At 36.3% G+C, this 18,835-nt stretch overlaps 2 protein-coding genes across 4 annotated transcripts; one reads left to right on the top strand and one right to left on the bottom strand.

The window, feature by feature from the left end:
• Positions 1-761: 761 nt before the first annotated feature.
• LOC113713484 (uncharacterized) lies at positions 762-11,395 on the bottom strand. Of its 3 annotated transcripts, none has more exons than XM_027237212.2 (13): positions 8,689-11,395; positions 8,466-8,537; positions 7,877-7,942; positions 7,721-7,796; positions 7,121-7,198; positions 6,443-6,540; positions 5,360-5,433; positions 4,675-4,765; positions 4,431-4,588; positions 3,822-3,864; positions 2,802-2,867; positions 1,935-2,012; positions 762-1,304 (listed from the first exon to the last, which is right to left on the bottom strand). In XM_027237212.2, the coding sequence occupies exons 1-13, from the start codon at positions 8,965-8,967 to the stop codon at positions 1,221-1,223; spliced, it is 1,263 nt and encodes a 420-aa protein (XP_027093013.2). In that variant the 5' UTR covers positions 8,968-11,395; the 3' UTR covers positions 762-1,220. The 3 variants fall into 3 exon arrangements, 2 of the variants coding, with proteins under 2 accessions (XP_027093013.2, XP_027093014.2); XM_027237213.2 differs by having other exon boundaries at positions 4,675-4,762; XR_003453548.2 differs by having other exon boundaries at positions 1,193-1,304; positions 2,743-2,867; positions 8,689-11,394.
• A 2,307-nt stretch (positions 11,396-13,702) lies between these two features.
• Positions 13,703-15,275, top strand: LOC113714247 (probable carbohydrate esterase At4g34215). Its single transcript, XM_027238033.1, has 2 exons — positions 13,703-14,302; positions 15,060-15,275. Exons 1-2 carry the CDS (start codon positions 13,703-13,705, stop codon positions 15,273-15,275), a joined length of 816 nt encoding a protein of 271 aa, XP_027093834.1.
• The last annotated feature ends 3,560 nt before the right edge of the window (positions 15,276-18,835 follow it).

The raw sequence follows: 18,835 nt of genomic DNA, 5'->3' as shown, positions 1-18,835 counted from the left end.
CCCAGACAAAGCCCCACAAAGCCAGAAAACCTGCTGCTGCAGAGGCGGACACATGTGAGATGGTAGCATGATTCTATCCAGTTTTCTAGATTCGCCTCTACTTTGTAGTGGGATATTTTGACCTTGACTTTGATAATTGCATCATGTACTACATCATCAAGTAACCACAATCACCAAGTAGTGGAGTTAATTAAGAGTTGCTCTGTTCAAACAGAACTTAATCACTTCCTGTTTTGATTTGCTCTGTTAGTTAGATGAAAGAGTGTTTGGATAGGAGGTTATTCGGAATAGCTTATTGAAAAGAATACTGTAATACTTTTATGATGTGACGTACGTGCGATAAAAAAATAGTTAAAAAATATATTTATGATGTAAACAGATAAATTTATGTAAATAATTTGCTATCCAAATACTTTCATTAGTCACCTCATTTTTCTAATGTTCTAGGCCCAATTTATAAACAAAATAATAATAAAAGATAAGAAATAGGCCTAATTTATATTTTAAAGCTATGAATTGTTTTAGAAAAACACTTACATAATTGGAAACGTGCATTTCACAATAAAGGAAAAAGAAAGTTGTTACACATTTGTTTAAAGAGGTTGGACCTGCAGTGCTGTTTTCTGCATTTGCAGAAGTGATCAACTCCTAGACTGAAGCACGAAATGGCTATATTTAACACCCAAGAAAAGTCTGAAACAAAAACCTGTTTAACTTATTCCTTCATAAGGAATTGACATAGGAGCATGACATCAAAGAAGTGCTGGAAAAGTTCACACCTATAACAGCAGTACTTTCATACAGGATTAAGATGTAATGTTAGCAACAATATATAGCAGCTCACCCACTCTTTTGAGGAGAGGCTTTAGCTACGAGGTTCATTCAATGTTACTGCAGTTTGAAGAAGAATTTCAGTACAAAACTCACACCCTCATATGCTAAGCTACGGTTCCATCTCCCAAGAACCCTCACCAAGATGTCAAAGCCCTTCCGGAAAATGATTCCTCTCGCTTTCCTAGTAAAACGGCTCATCACAGACAAAATAAATGGCTAGGCCTCTTGGACACCTTTGCCTGGTGCATCTATGTCTTTATGCAAATCACATTCAAGCTTCCCATTTGACTAAAGCAGTCAAATGGAGTTAGAAGATCGGAAAATGGCTGGGAGAAGTGCTTGGGTATTCCAGTGAAGACTTCTGCCTTTGAAGACTTCTGCATTTGTTAATACCTTTTTTCAAGCCCAATGTCAGCAACAAAAACATTACCTGAATCACACCATCCCCCAACAATATCCCTGCTAGGACACTGGCAAAAAAAGAATAAAAGAAAAAGGAAAACAAAAAAATGAATGAGGACCAACTTCCAAGATGGCATTACTACTTTACCTCAACATCAAAGTTGGGTATCAGATTAGCAATTACCTAAAGTATGCAACAAAGAAGATGGTAAAAAACTTTAAGGCGGACAGGCAAATCCAGCATAGTACTGAAGAGAAGTATAACATGCATTGAAATTGAAGGAACAAGTAACCAATAACCATTAGTAATAACCAATGCTTCTTAAACTAGCAAAAGAGTTTGCTACTTACACCTTCTGCCAAAAATGCTGCTTTTCCAAATTTTTATGATCAATCTCTAAATTCGAATATTGTGAAAGTCAGACCATATGAAAGCTAGAAGGACAGGCAAACTACTAAACCTCAAATGCCCCATATATTCTCAGTTTCTACAATTATCCAAATCCAAGTCATTCTTGTAGAAGAGCTTTACCACAATTCTGCTTTACCACAATCCTGCTCTTACTTATTGTTCATTGACAAATCAGATACATCATTGCGAATCAATTTCTACTGAAACTGAGATAAAGTATATGACTCCATATTTTGATGATTACCATAGCTTTCAAAAAATTAATCCATACCGACTTGTATCATACCTTACTAAATCCTAGCCAGTTTGAATCTCCTCTAAATGAAAATGCCTTCTCACTTTCATACCAATTTCCACAAAGAACCTGCAAATATATGATTATCCACAAATTCGCGTTAGGTATCAATGATCATTCATATACTGACATAGAAAACTATCAGAAAGCTTAAATTGATACAGAAAACTATCAGAAAGCTATTAAGCTTCTACAAATCCAGCTTCTAGGAAAACATCATTCACACTTGCTGACATAAGCATGGCTGGACAAAACACACACCTAGAGAGAGAGAGAGAGAGATCCAATTCACATAACAGATTTTGTTGGGCAGTGAAAAAAGTAGCTGTAACATCTAAATCATAAGCCCATAGAAAAGAATAAAAACCAAAGCAAGACACCATATATCTAACTGGAACATGATGCACTGCTGAGGCAAATCATGGTTACACATCAGCTCTTGCAGTTCCAAAAACTAGATGCAGCATTGGTTTCACCCTCTGGATCCTTGGCTTAAGACTTGCAGTTAAACCTATAGTATCACAAAAATCTAAATACGAAAATAGCAATTCTAGAAACTCTGTGCTTTTTACGTGGACAGAAACTATACCTACCAGTTTAAAGACTCAGCTCATTTGTGCACTACAACAAAGTTTTCAATTGAAGATAAGCATACTGGAAAATGTATAGTAACATATATTCTCTTTCCCACGCATTTGAGACTGAGAAAATACATTTGAGCATCATGCTAATATCAGCAAAACTTAATGAATCGATCAAGGAAATGAAAGACACAAAGCCAACAGAATACAAGACTTACATCACAATTATCAACACAATTTCCTTTCAAAATATGGATCAAAGTTTAAGAAGCAGCACCTCATAATCAACTCCTTGCACATAAATGTAATCAGAACTAAGAGAGGAGAAGGCTAGCCCAGTTATCTGCAATATCAATAGTACAAATTCAGTGTTATCTAAAAATGAGTGACAAAAGTAAATCATGACCATGAAATGAAAGGAAAAAAGAGAATAGTGCATCGCGGCTTTCTGGCAGGAGTTTTCACTAAAAGAAGCTCTGTTTTCCAATTTGACTCCATTGTAATAGTTCTCTCACCTCTCCCATTAAGTGTTCCTCCAAGCAGCACACTAAAATGTTAGCATTTTCTGTTCTAGCAGCCTCTTCCACAGTTGTTACCCTCACACCCCCCCCCCCCCCAAAACACACACACACCCTAATAAAGAATACACAAACACAAAAGCAAAATACAGTATTTACACATGGATTTCTCTATTGACCTTCAACCAATTTATGTATCATTACTACTTATTGAGCTCACCGATGTTCTTGTTTTTACTACGTTGGAGCTCTAGGAATTGGGTTTGTCAATCATATAGCTGTCTACCATTTCATTTTCTCGGCATGCAGGGTGGTTAAGAAGAGCAAAGCTAGAAATTGGTCTCTTGCACTGATGCAGTTAAACATATGGTATACCATGTGTCCCAAGACTTTGCCTGTTTTACCTGCATTGTCTAGTTTAAATCTGCCTTTTATTCGATGCAAGTCTAGTCAAATCAACTAGTCTGGTTTCCAAAAATTCCTTCTTTGTCAGAAATCTAAAGCTTGGCTAAGCTCACGTAGCATATTTCTCCAAGAAGTGATTGTAAATCAATACCCTTGGCGAAACTCGAAGTCAAAATAGAATGGAGATGGAAAGGCAAGAGAGATAAGATGGAACAAAGCATCTGCTCTGGAGCTTATTTCTCCAGTTTAAGTCAAACTGATATCCTTTTTCCACCAGGAAGAAGCTAATTTGAAGTTACCAATCTTTCCAATTCATCAAAAACCTTTTCTGAAAAGAAGAACTTATATTTGGATAATACAAGATTATAACTAACCTCATATTTTGAACAATTAAGCCACCTTGATAGTGCACACCATCTGCAACCAAGATGCCAAATGTAAGCCCTTAAGCCAAATAAGGATGAAAGATTCACAATGCCTCTTTGGCTCCACTGTATCAGGGATTTAAGAGACCATCATATGGACCTTTGTGAAATAAAAAAAGAGAGAGAGAAGAGAATATTAACCATGGGATGGATTAAAAACTAAAGAAAATGAACAAATAAAGTCAGAAGGCAGTGGAAGAACAAGGAAAACCATAGTAACAGTTTAAAAATTCTTCTCAGTAGCTTTCTTTGATTTTTCACACATTTTCAGTTCTTTCTTACCATCATTCTGCATCTAAGAAATTAAGCTTGAGGATAATCATTTTTGGCACTAACAATTAATAAAGAAGAATTCTATAATAGGCCCCAAGAATTAGAGATCCTGGGTTGTAATTCCCCCATCCCTCCCCTACTAAAAAATAAATTTAAAGGAAAATTCTATAAAGCACATTAATATCTTCTCAGCCCTATACGACCACTCAACAATGAACAAGAATAAGAGGTAGATCAAATGACATAGAGGTGACCAATTAGATGGTGCTTTATCAAACAACCGACCTGCGGGGATCATAGACAGTAACAGTACGATCAGCTCCACCAGCTGCAATAGTACCAGTAGGGGAACTACAAACTGCATATACCATATCACCAACAGATCCACATATTCTATGCACACAACCACTATTTTCTTTTATCCTCAAGTCCCATACGGTAAGCTGCACCAAAAAATCAAATATGATAAAAAGGAACTCCATAGATGACAGCAGAAGATATTCAACATTTATAAACAATTAGAGGAGACCTGGGAACCTTCTGCAACGGCTAATACAGAACCTTCACTTCCTCCATAGAAATTATTCATGAAGATCAATGAAGATGGATACCATAATCTGCTACAATGCAATGTTATTACCAGGATAATTTCAGTGACTTGCACAATCAACATGAATTAGGCAAAAGTCATAGGAAAAAAAATCTAGTTGACTCCCTTTCTTTCATAAAAGTTATTTGAAGCCTCATAAGCACTAATATTGTTTTTGAAAGCATCAGGATCTCGACTATCTGCCCTAAGCATAACAAATTGAAAAATTTTAAGACTTCATCTTTGGTGCAGTAATCATGGTTCTAAAGTTATGCATGATGAAACTAAATCAAGAGAGTTGGTAAAAAACCACCTTATTTACAAATATAAACAAATAGAAGGTGATCTACCGTAATACGCATGCATGAATACTATTCAATAGTTTATGAATAAAAAGACAATCATCATCATCATGTACCGGAAAATCTAACGGTAAATTAATCTAATCTTTTGGAAATTGTTCTATGAGTCAATACAGTTGTCAAATTACTAAAGACAACATCCTGAGATGGTTAAAAATCTACAGCAGATGAAACAAAGGCTAAATGTTTCGAATAAGAAACAGACTTATTAAATTAAAGAAAGAAAACTTACGTACGCAGAGTGCGAAGATAAGAAAACTTACGTACGCAGAGTGCGAAGATGAATATCTTGGTCATAGATATCAATACTTTTGCAGAAGCTGCGAGCAACAGCTGCCTGAAACAATAGGAGATTCAAGTTGAACAAACCATTTATGCAGTTATCAGTTTAATCCAGATGTGAATTCTTATCCTCGGGGTAGAAGTATTATAACTGTGAGTTATGATATGGGAAACAATGTCTCTATTGTATCATGACTGTACCAGTACACATAGGATGCAGGCGTAGGGGAGGGAAGGAACAAATGAAACTGTTCAATTTCGGTGATTATTAAACTTAATATATCATTAAGTGAAGAAACGTTCAGATATTAGAGAACTAAAACACATCCAATTGCCACATTTAAGACTGCAAGTTCACGTCCAAATGAAGCTCACTAAGCAAAAAATGGATCATTGTGTAACAGTCAAGTTATTGCAATTTGAGATGCATCTTATCTATGTTCTCTGAGTTTGGTTTGATTTCTTCATTACCTCAGGAACCATCTTAACCACTAGCTAGTTTACCACTGAAGTCAAGCTAGATCTTGCTATTCTCCAGTCAATACCAATTTTGAGCATTAGTAGCTTGATGCTTTAGATTATGTTTATCATGATTTAGGTACATTGCACTGCGCTTGAACTCGACTTGACAAGTTCACTAAAATTAAGTCCTGTTTGGGAATCAGTTTCATTTTAGGAGCCAGTAACAAATAAAGCTCTAAAAGAAAGAAGCTTAAACTGAGTTTCAGCTAGCTTCATGTTTCAATCCTACATCTACTGGGACTTTTCAGGGGGATAGGATTCAGCATCCATTCACCTCTTAAAAGAAAATTTTATGTGAAAGTAAGCAAATTCATTGAAAAAGAATCAACAGCATAACAAAATAGATTCAAAATGCCATACCAACCAAGACCAAATGAAGCACCAAAAAAAGCAAAAAGAAAGATCAAATGAAGAATAAAATAGCTCAAGGAATCAATTACTATCTCTCTATCTCACTCTTTTTCAAGTCATGGTTAAAAAGGAATAAGACTTAAGATGGTAAAACAAAATTTAAGACTAGGTCCAGGAAGAAAAATGATTACCATTGACCATTGACTAGGGTTAAAACATAGGCCAGCCCAACCACTTTCTCCAGCACCAAAATCGCGGGGAGATACTGAGAAACTGAAGTTGTTGACATCTGAAAACACACAGAGCAACATTATCATCTTGCACAAATTCAAATCCAAAATCAAACATCCTCCCAGAAGAATAATGCATGAAAGCACTTCAAAAAAATTTCACAAGTTTCTTTAATATCTGATTCCAAATATCACGCAAGAGACGCCATCAGAGTTCAGTTCAGCTACTGATTAATCAACTTAGGAAACAAAAATACAGGTTCCATGGTTCATTTATCAAATCCTTTGAAGAGAGATAGAAAGCATAATGTAGAACTTGTCCATTTTACTCTGGTCCGTTAGATGGAGCAAAGGCCTCGTGTGCACATTCTTACAGCCCTAAGATGGATTTAAAGCTGCTGCAAATGCTCCTACGATCACAGTTAAACTAGAAGTAGAACATACTGGAAGCAAGAGCATGATTGACAAATAAGCCAAATGACTTGTGAATTAAGGTAAGGATGACAAAAAATCATATGCAGAAAAAAAAAGTGACCCATAGGTTGACACAGAAGATTAATTAATCGAACACAACACCCAATTAAGCAAACATGAACAGGTGTAGTGAGAGAGAGAGACAGAGAGAGAGAGAGAGAGTACCATCACCACTCCCATCCAACTTAGAAACGATAAGATGACCATAAGAATCCACACTTCCCAATATGAAGCTACCACTGCCTGGATACAGTCAACAGTCTACATTACATACAATAGGGGGAAACTAAAAACAAGAAAAGGAAAAAAGAAGGTACGACAAGTTGGTTTTGCAAGAAAAGATAAAGTACTAATTCTGCACATGTTCGTGACAAAATTTACACACATTAACTTCAGGATGACAGAGAGATCACTATAGTATTGATTCCACAAACTCCATCAATACAATGATGTACTATAGAATGATTTCCCCATATGACGCGTGGAGATTCCATGGCACTAGGGCTACTCCTTCTCATGTTTTCATCTATTCTATTTCTACTTCATTTCTCATATAAAAGATTTTTACTACAAGACATTTCATTTCATCTCCATTGTCAAGTGGCAGATCCACTGCCACTGGCATAAGCTATTTTTGACAGAGAATTTACTTTGCATGCCATATTGCCAAGTTCCCACCACTTGAATCAATCAAGGGTCGTAGAACACAAATCTCTACAAAATTTGTACTCGACAAAGGAGGGATGTTCAAGAGAAAAGGCTCACTTTCAGTTTCAGCAAGTACTATACTCTGGATTTCTGACCGGTGGGGGCAGCAATTAAGTACTGCAGAGTCTAAAACCTTCATTCATCAGTAAAACATTTATTAAAGTTGAGCCCATAGTGGAGATCCATGGCGAATTGAGCTAATAGCACATGTACCAGAGTTTCTTGAGGGATTAAAAGGCTCTCCTTTCCTTGATAAACAAACGAACCTCCCATCCGTACCTACAGAGGTGAAAGAAAATGAAACACAGGACAGTGCAAAAGTACAGAGGAATAAAAATAAAACAATTCAAATAAAATTACATGACAATGAATTCCTTCCTGGTAACAGTTTAAACATACATATTAGACTTCTTCCACACCCATTTTATTCAATTTCTTTTAACGTTTTCACTTTATATTCAAATTTCTTGTAAGATGGAGCACATTATTAAGATTATCCATCAATATCAGAGCACAATCTTGCAAGTATGCACTTTACAAAATGCAGCTATTACCAAAGTAGCTGAAAATGTTAAAATTGAACCAAACAGTTTTAAAGCATCAAAATTTCAAACTAATTTAACCCCTCTATTCTAGCTGCATTGGACAACAAAAAACCTGGCTTTTCAATCTTCCAATTTGCTAACCAAAAGCAGTAAAAAAAAAAAAAAACCAAGAAAAATTTCGACCTTTAAGTTATCCGCATCATCATGATTAAAAAACTTTATCTACAATAATTAAAACAACAATGGATGATACATACAAGAACTTTGTAAATGCGGCAACCAGAGGCGACGTAGACCCAACAAGAAGGAGGAGAAGCATCCTCCTTCACCTGCAAAAAGAAAATTGTGAATTAACTGTTTGTAAAATTTACTGACAGAAGTAAGAAAAGCTAAATAAAGAAAATCTTTGAAATTTCTTAGCACTAATAAAAAAAATTAAAATGCGGAAAGGGGTTAGCGGACAAAGAAGAGAAAACAGACATGGAGGGCTAGACGAGTAGATTGAAGGTTTCCAGGAGACGGATTAGGGATAAGGGATTTTGGGACCAAAGCTTTCTTTAGACTCTGTACTTCCAACATATTAAGCCTTTCCCCTCTCTCTCTCTCTTTTCTTTTTCCTTTTTCTTTAATCTTTTCTACTTTTTGTTTTGCTTGGAGGTTTGAGAGCTCCGGTGGCGGTAAAGGTAACTGAATTTGCAGCAACAAAGAGCAGGAAGAGAACTTCAGAAGCTTGAAGTGGAGGGTGAGAGTTTGCACCATATATTTTATGGCTTTTCACACTCTGCCCCTTAACTTTAAGCATTTCTATCACTTTAGTCCTTTTGCTAATGGTTACTGGATTTGTCACACAGCATCGGTGTGAACTCATTTATTTATTTAGTTACTGGTTTATGCCATCCACGTTGATTATTTATTTAGTGTAATCATTTAATTTTTATTCCTAAAAAATAATTCTTCAAAATCACTAAATATTTAGTGTAATCATTTAATTTTTATTCATCAATAATTCTTCAAAATCACTAAAAGTGTTTGAACAGGAGATTATTTGAATTAATTATTGCAGTATTTTTATGATGTGATGCATGTAAAATAAAAAAAAATAATTAATAAATATATTTATAATACAAATAGAATATTATTTTAAAAAAAATCTGACATTGCTAATTTTCTCTTCCACCACCCCTTTGCTCGTTACATCCCTCATCCAGACTTCCAGTCTCCTGATCAACCTTATTCAACAGTTTTACCATCAAAACAAGCAGAAAAATTCACTCAACAAAAGGGGGAAAAAAAAGTAGTAATTATTATTTTTATTATTTGCAAGGCCGGTTGACGTTCCGTTAGCAGCGGTCAAGCCGTGGCATTTGCGTTCAATGCTGGAGGCCGATCGCTTCTTCTGGGGTTCTTTGTTCATACTACAAAGATTTATTATTACGATTTATGCTCTATATAAATTTTTCTTCCCTTTTTGGCATTATCTTGTAGTAATTAATTTTCAACCACTGGATCAGCCGAACTTATGCATGTTTAATGTTTTGCCCCTTTTCGGCTTCTAACTCCATTGCAATCCATTGACAGAAGAAAATGTGCCAAATCAGAAATCCACATTCCCACTTAAATCACAAGGTCCAGAAAAAAGTGTTCTGCATTATTGATCACAAATAGCATAAGACACACAAACAGTTCATACATTTTCATCATTATATGCATATACACCTTCATCATTATATGCATAATACATAATTCGAACTTGAATTTGAAACTCAAATTTTGTTGTATATCTAATCGTAATAGTATATGACGCCAATGAATATAAGACTCGCTCATAAGATAAAATTGAAAGAAAAGGCTTAACACCCGAAACCCTCATGGCTCATAGCCATAGCAACATAGACGGCTAAATCTCATGATTCCCATTAAAGCCAATCCCCCATCGCAAAGATAATATTACTATTAGTAGATGATGATGATGAATATTGATGTTGTTGTTACTACTGCTGCTGCTGCTGCAGATGCTGGGGGAGGCTTGCTGTGAAAATCAAAAGCTACCTTTCTATTGTTATTGCTTGAGTAACATCATTGGGCAAAAATCCCAAAACAACAACTCAGTTAAATCCCCATAAATGAATACCAAGAACAAAACCTATGACCCAAAGCCTAAAAGTTCAACTGAATAGATGCTGAACAACAAAATATAAAATCAAAAGCCCTCAGATTTGATAGCTATTTTAGGACTATCTTTAATCAAAAACCATCATTTGCAGTTTAAGGTTACTAGCAGTGACATTTATCAAGCACTTTTGGTACCATCTGTATGGCATCTCTGATATGATTTCTCATCACAGCTATATAGACAGATAGATAGAAGATCATAAGGATCAATGGATGGATGAATGGATAAATGAATGAATAAAGAAAAAGGGTTAATTACACTTTGCTCCCCTGAGGAAATCAGGCAATGGCACCACAAAAGGCTAACAACAAATGGCAACCAATTAAACTGCTCTTTTTCCACAAAATTTTCGTCACTGGGCAATAATCAAGAATTATTAAATAGATATACATGAAAAGAATAAATAATCTCAATATATACAAAATAAAAAAGAATCAAATGGTTTGAAAGCCACCACAACTAAATAAGAAAATAAAGCAATAAATATCCCAAAAACGCAAAAAATTTCAAACCACATATTTTGGAAGCCCTCAGATCTCATAGCTTCAATGAATCATAGACGGAATTTGACGGGTAATTCAACAGAAGCCTTTTACAGACCACCGCCAAAAAAACCAGCCAAGCCACGCACCAGTGTGTGTGTGTGTATATATGTATGTATGTATGTGGCGGGAGAAGAGCTGGTGGTGCAGGTGGAGGTGGAGGTGGGTGGCGGCTAATTTTTCCGGTGAAGTGCAAAGGCAACCGTTGAATTTTAAACCCTGTCAATCCGCTCAATATTAACAAATTTTCCATCATTGGGCAACAGAAAATTTGAGAGAAAAAAACAATACTAATCAACAAAAAATCAAATGATAATACATTATATATAAAATCAAGCAATTATCCCGGAGTAAAGAACATGAACAAAAGGGCGGAGCCGCCGAGGGAGGATTTTCAGCAGGGGAAAATGAGGGGAGAGCTAGGGTTTATTCGGTGAGGAGAAAAATAAATTGATGACAACGGCCATTGGAACAAACTTCTATAAAGGAGGGTCCATTCGCTGAGCTATTTGGTTGGATTGAATTTTGGATAGGTCCATGTTGAAGTCCACTAGGATTTTTAGCTTGTGGTCTGGTAATTAGTAGTTGTCTAAATGGGCTTCATCCGGGAGTTAAAACTTTAACGACTAGGCCACAAAGCCCAAATAGATGCGTTTTAAGGACTATGACTTAAATAATAGGTAAATTTATGTTAGCTGTCCCCTTTTTTCAAAATTTAACTAGCAATAAAGAAAATTTACTTACTATGTGAATTCTATCACTTATGAATTTATTTCTAAATGAAAGTGACAATGAATATTTCAATCTTGGATTTGAATGTTATAGTTCGTAGTTTCATGATATTTTCTAGAAACAAAAATATTTTTGTTACCTAATTGTTAAATAATTCAATTAGAAGATGTAACGTACACTACCATCCACAAAAAAAAAAAAAAAAAAAAAAGGTTCACTACCATCCACCGTTTATCTTAACTTAAGATTCTTAACTAAGAAAAATCCAACAAAAAGGACACAAGTAAAACTAATCTTTTCTCCTTAAGAATGTTAGTAAATTGAGCAAAATTTTTTCGATTTGTGAAATAAACTGTATGGTAAGATGAACTTCTCAAGTGATACTCAAGTTAAAAAAGACATTAAAAGATGACAATCTGTCATTCAATTTGGTAATGAATCTTTGCACACACAAATCTGGGAGGGTGTTTACTTATATTTGAGAAAGAAATGGGATTTTAGTCTAGTGCCACTGCCCAATTTGCTGGTGCCAAAGGTTCAGAAAAACTAGTGCTTAAAATAATCTTTGTGTATGATATGTATGTGTGTGCGCGCGTGCACGCATATACATATACATATAGATATATAACATCATCATTTTTATTAAATTTGCAATAACTTTGTGTTATTGGTAGAAATTACACCAATCATATATAGATACAAATAGATCTAAAGAAAAAAAAAATAGTTGAACATAATTCGTAGCACAGATCTAGAAAACCAATCCAATATTACATTGTAAAACTTCAAAAATATCAAAAGATAAAACACTTATACCCCCAAAATCCTTTGTGTATACTTCCAACTGTATTATTTGCTTCCTTTTATATCTGCTAATGAACTGATTCAAATCCAAATATTAAAGTGATATCCGACCAGGTAGATTGAAGAAATCTCAAATCTGATAATCAATTTTGAAAAATTTTAGATCTTGTGCAAGAAACAGAAAAACTACAAAAACTCTCACCAGAAATTCCTAGACGAGAAGAAAACTCTCACTACAAATCCCTAGAAAAGAAGAAACTCTCACTAAGAAACCTAAGAAAAGAGAAAAGTCTCGTTAGGAATCTCTAATCGTTACATGATAAGAAACTCTCACTAAAAAACTCTAGGAGAGACGCTATTATAAATACAAAAAATGAAAGAAAAAAAATATAGAAAGAAGGAAACCAAAAGAGATCAAGTGGTCCCTCTCTCAGGATAGAAGATGTTCTATTTACTTGGGAAAGAAGAGTTAGACATGAGGAGGAGAGTTTAGGCTTGCGAATTATGTAATTAAATCCTGCAAAGTTCATAATGTGGTGACATTTTCAGCCAACAAATTCCAAGCAATTCAATGAAATGGCTGCTATGATTTCAATTGAACTTGATAGGTTTATCTTGCTATCTCATAGATTGGTGTTTAAATAACACAAAGATTAGGCACCCATTGACAAGGGATTGCCATTAGCGGGCGTATATATTGAGGTCCCCAATTGCCAAGGACTTTTCATTCCCCTCGCGAGAAGAAATAGAAGTACTACTTGCGTCTTCATGATTCTTTGTTCATCATATTTCCATGGATTTTTTGGGTGTTTGAAAAAATTGGTATTCGTTTTCAGAAAATCTTGGTATTTGCGTTTGTTTTCCAGAAAACTTTTCCGTGTGGTATTTTGTCAAACCTTTTATAATGCTCTTTTTTTTATTCCCAGTTTCCTAGATCATTGACGTCCATATTTTCGTGTAGTAATCTTCTACTCTTTAGTTAATCAAGTTTCAAAATCCTTTTTCATCTGTTATTAGGATATGATCCTTTTATCTCCTCAGACATTACTTCAAGATTTCATCAACTGTTGGTTCTCTAAACCTCATTCAACAAATAAAATACTTAAGTAACTTTTAATTACTTCAGTTTTCTTTTTTATAGTTACTAATGTCAGAACGTAGTTGCAGTGCCTGGAGAATGCTTCACCACTTTTGCTTCTGGTGGGCAATTCTGCTATTATTTCTCTGCCTTTATTCAACAATTATGTCCACAAAAATACTCGAGAATAGCACTACTCTACAAAGTGGAAGCCAGAGGAAACACATATTCACTCTAGCTGGTCAGAGTTACATGGCTGGACGTGGTGGAGTCAACAACAAAACCTGGGATGGTTTTGTTCCTCATGAATGTCATCCAAATCCATCAATTCTTCGATTCAATTCAGGATTAACATGGGAAGAAGCCCGCGAGCCTATTCATTTCGACATTGACTCCAATAAAACTTGTGGGATTGGACCTGGCATGGTTTTTGCTAACAAAATCTTGCGCAAGAATTTGGCCATGGCCACCGGGGAAGCTAATAACTTTATTGGATTGGTGCCTTGTGCTGTTGGAGGAACTTCTCTTAGCGAATGGTCACGAGGGTCTAAGCTGTATAATGCGATGATCACAAGAGCTAGGGCTGCCATGGAAGTTGATGATGATGATGATTATGGAGAGAGCGTTCTTGAAGCTGTCTTGTGGTTTCAAGGTGAAAGAGATACTATCACTCGAGAAGAAGCTGAGTCTTACGAAACTAGATTGGAAAGATTCATACAGGACTTTCGCATAGATTTGCAATCTTCCAACTTACCTTTCTTTCAGGTACAAATCAATCTTTAGTTTGGATCAATGTATTACGCGCTTTTCGTCGATTTTTTATTTTAAGTGAGAGAGTTGAACGTAAAATCTCTTACTTGCAATCCCTTTCACCTTACCATCCAATCCAACAGTCCCCCGCTTTTCATTGATCATACTTGCATGAACTGGGAGAATAATTTATGATCTTGAATTCGATGTAATGCTCGATATTTTGACTCTTCTATAGTTTCGAATTCTACAAATATTAGAATTTTTTTTTTTGGAAGAAACATTACAAGTTGTGTGGCAAGCTAATGTTGTAGAACCTACGACAAATTTGTACCTTGAAGTTCTCCAAGCTACCTTTTAAACCCTACTTGCTTTTAACGGCCTTGAGTTAGCTTAGTATAGATAGTTTTCTCAAAGGGCTCGCCATAATCTGATTTAGAAATATGCCTCTTCCTGCATTAAATAATTTCATCTTGTCCTAACCTAAGGTATTTAACACTTGAACCTAATATTTTCTCATTTATCAGACAAATTCTTTTTTCTCAACCAAGGATTAAATAGAAACCATCTGATGGAGGTTTTTCCTAAAAATTTAAGGACCTTCTAGGCTGTGATGTAAATTTATATAGAGTTTTCATTTCTGGTGCAATCTAATGATTTAATTCGCAGATTTTTTTTTTCTTTAAATACATTAATCCTTTTTTTTTCAATAATCTTTTTTCGCAATAACTGGACTGACTAAAGCCTCTTTTTTCTGTAATTTTCCAAATAGGTGCTTTTAACATCAGCCCAAGGACCTTATATGGACACGGTCAGGGAGGCCCAAGCAGCAATTAGGCTGCCGAATGTCATCAAAATAGAGGCGAAGGGCCTCCCACTTGAGATTGATGGGCTCCATCTCAGTTCACTGGCCCAAGTTCACCTTGGAGAAATGTTGGCGGATGCATTCCTTAAGTGGAGGACATCCCAAAGGCCTTCGAACTTGTGATATTAATGAATAGGCTTGAGTTTTCACCGAATTTGGATCCAAAATTGCTGATTTTTTTTTTCTTGAAGGTGAAATTGCTCAAGTTACAGCACTATAATCTGTTTTTTGATCTCCACGTTAGTATTACCATGCTGTAAATTATGATGACAAATTATTAAGGTATAAATATAGTGTTAGGCTCATAAGTACGGAATTGTATCCCACATTGATTCAAAACACGCAGAACGAAGGCTTAATATGTAAGGGTCCAAAATTTAACCGTTTGAGTCTTTTAATCAAAATTGGATTCTTGACTTGCATATTAGACTCGCTCAATAGAATTTTAAGATCTTAGGGCCTGTTTGGAAGCTTGATTTTTTACCAAGTTTGTATAAAACTAGTTTTTTAACAACTTTTGCTACAGGAACCCCAAAAAACTTATCAAAGTTTTTAACCTACACACTTAAAATATCCGAAACACAAAAAAAAAAAAAAAAATTCCCTTCCCCTTTTCTTCTTCTTCCTTCCTCACCACCACCTCCATTGCCAGCTCCGTCACCAATTTCCGGTGCCGGTGACGGTCTTTTTTTTTCCCCATTTTTTTCCCTCTCCCTCTCTTCCTCCCCTGCCATCATCCTCCCTTGTCTTTTTTTTTTCTCTCTTACGTTTGGCGCAGAGGGGGGTGGCACAGAGAGGGGCGGCGAGAGGGAAGGCGGGGGGAGGGGGAAGGGGCAGAGGGGGCTGCGGGGGGAGGGAAGATGGGTGAGAGAGAGGCGGCGGGGGGAGGGGGAAGGGGGCAGGGAGGGGGACGGCGGGGGAGAGAGGGAAGGCGGGGGGAGGGGCTACGGGGGGCTACGGGGGGGAAGGCGGGGGAGAGAGAGGCTGCGGGGGGAGGGGGAAGGCGGGGGAGAGAGGGAAGGAGGGGAAGGGGGAAGGGGCAGAGGGGGGCTGCGGGGGGGAAGATGGGGGAGAGAGAGGCAGCGGGGGGAGGGGGAAGGCGGCAGGGAGAGGGACGGCGGGGGAGAGAGGGAAGGCGGGGGAGAGAGAGGCTGCGGGGGGAGGGGCAGAGGGGGGCTGCGAGGGGGAAGACGGGGGGAGAGGGACGGCGGGGGAGAGAGGGAAGGCGGGGGGAGGGGGAAGGGGCAGAGGGGGGCGGCGGGAGGTGGAGTTGCAGCTGGGGGTGGTGGAGGTAATGGGGAAGAAGAAGAAGAAGAAAAAGAGAGGAAAGAAAAGAAAAAGGAAAGAAAGAAAAAGAAAAAGAAAAAGAAAAAGAAAGGGAAAGAAAAAAAAAGAAAAGGAAAAAAAAAGTTTTTGTAAAAAAGTTTTTTACCTTACAAAAACTTTTACAAAATTTTTCATCTAACAAAAACTTCTACAAAATTTTTTCATAAACTTCTACAGTGCACTACAGTAAAGTTTTAGACAAACTCCCAAAAAACTCAGGTTCCAAACAGGCCCTTAATTTGCCAAACAAGTGAGGACAGTAATTTAGGTTTTTTTTTTTTCAATTCTCAAAACTATAACATGTTGATTTGCCATATAAATAGGTCTTAAATTTACTTTTCCTTTTATCTTTCTGGCGAGAAACATAAAACCAAGTTTGAAATTCTAATTTATTCTACAATACAGTATAGATTCAACCACCAATTAAGAATATAAGTGTTAGAAAAGGTTGATTTGCCATATAAATATAAGTAGATCTTAAGTATACTTTTCTTTTTAACTTTTTGGCGAGAAACATAAATCCGAGTTTGAAATTCTAATTTATTCTATAATACAGTACAGATTCTTCAACCACCACTTAACAATAATGTAAGTGTGAAAAAAGAGTCCCATTTGAGAAAAAGAAATTTCTTTTTATAATAAGAATATAAATTCCCCAGTTTCAAGATTTCCACTCAACTAATTTTCAAATCAGAAAGACCCAAATCTTTCTTGTTAGTTGTTGCAATTGAATTCCCCAAAAGTGTCACGCCTACTTTAACCAATCAAGTTTTCCAATCAAGACAAATTGTGAACTATGTTGGGCAATATTTAATTGGCATCGCATTGGCTCCAATTAAAATTTTTTATGGGACTTCCCCTATATATATATAATAAGAGACACTAAACCATGAGCTTGGCGCTTGTATCTTATAACTTTCATGAACGCTAAAATTGAGCATAAAATATACGAAGAATTGCAATAAAATGCATATTTTTACAAACAAAGTTTTATCATGTACGAAAAATTCTTTAAGTAGCGAAGAGTTCAAATTCAGCAAACTTTAACTCATGTTGAGGAATAAATGCTCAAAAAGGCAAAAATGGTATTCTTCAATGTTGAATATCTATCGTAGCATTGTAAAACTCATTATATACTACAAAAATGAGAACCCTTTTCCTCCTATATGGGGGGAGCGGTAAAGCAAGGGTGAGGGAATGAAGGGAAAGACAAAGACAAGTTCAATGATCATCCAGGGGCAAGGGTGGAAAATGGAAACAGCTTTCATTGCCGGGGTCTCTGCCATGGGTATCATCAGGGGAAGTCTGAGTACTTACCACTGGAGAGGATTCTGTTAGGTTGTTTAGCTTCGGACTCTGGCATTGGTAGCCGTGAAATACAATCTATAAATTCACAGTCTAGGCCGCTATGCTTTAATATAAATCTAGTCTAGGACACATTACTGCAGTTGACGGTGGTATTTTACAGATTTGGGACACAAACGGTTGTCGGGTCCACGCATGAGGTTAAAAATATTCTACATGCAACAATGTGACATTTAGCCAATCATGGTTCAAGACAGTCACAAGAATGAGTGTCCTTGCCCATTATAAAGCTTGCTTCTTTCGTCTTTTGTATTTTTGATCGTCTATTAGGTTCATAATGCCTACACTTGCTATACTACATGTAGACTAACTATCTTCAGTTTGGTTATTCCTTCATTTTTATGCTTAACCTAGTGCAATGCAACTTTCAGGTTATCACTGAAAGGCCATAAAATAAATAAAGAATAAATAAAAAGTATTAATCTTTTATACATTGATAGTGCGTGCACTTTTGAAAACAAGAACTCTTCATGGTTTTCTTACGAAACTGAAGGCTTGGAAGTGAAATAGTGGTTTGGAGGATGAAGCCTTTGTCCAGCTTCAAACAAGTTGGAGGATTTTGAAGGCGTGGAAGCCATTGCCAATATCAAAAAAACGGTTGATACTGTTTTTTTTTTTCCCCAACAGGAGAGGGGTGGGACTTAAGAAACGAGGAGATGTCATGGGAATTATTTATTAACATAAAAGAAAAGGGATGTTGCTGTTCCCACTAGCTAGGCCACAATTTACTGCAATTCAATTCTGCAGTTAGCTAAGAATATTTTGATAAACCAAATACAAGATTTATCAGAGAACATGGGATTTGCCACAAGTGAGCATATATCGAGGAAAACCATTAAGTAATACTAGTCGCTATTCATTAAGCATCAAGGAGCACAAGAAGGTTATTGGTAAAACTTTAGAAGCAGGAATGGAAGACAAAACGTGCTCAGGTTGATGGCCTGATGCTTTGCAGTTTGCAGTCGACTGCTGCCTCAAACTATTCAAAAGAT

Source organism: Coffea arabica, chromosome 10c (genome assembly GCF_036785885.1).
Source record: "Coffea arabica cultivar ET-39 chromosome 10c, Coffea Arabica ET-39 HiFi, whole genome shotgun sequence".
Taxonomy (NCBI): Eukaryota; Viridiplantae; Streptophyta; class Magnoliopsida; order Gentianales; family Rubiaceae; genus Coffea; species Coffea arabica.
Note: the sequence above shows the minus strand (reverse complement) of the source record. Positions and strands in the feature narration are given on the sequence as shown.

Excerpts from the sequence above, each read along its gene's own strand:
- LOC113714247 (XM_027238033.1), top strand. The coding sequence starts at position 13,703 with ATGTCCACAAAAATACTCGAGAATAGCACTACTCTACAAAGTGGAAGC. Across the intron at positions 14,303-15,059 it reads CCAACTTACCTTTCTTTCAG|GTGCTTTTAACATCAGCCCA; the intron begins GTACAAATCAAT and ends TTTTCCAAATAG.
- LOC113713484 (XM_027237212.2), bottom strand. The coding sequence starts at position 8,967 with ATGGTGCAAACTCTCACCCTCCACTTCAAGCTTCTGAAGTTCTCTTCC. Across the intron at positions 7,797-7,876 it reads TAATCCCTCAAGAAACTCTG|GTTTTAGACTCTGCAGTACT; the intron begins GTACATGTGCTA and ends TGATGAATGAAG. Across the intron at positions 2,868-3,821 it reads TTAATTGTTCAAAATATGAG|ATAACTGGGCTAGCCTTCTC; the intron begins GTTAGTTATAAT and ends TTGATATTGCAG.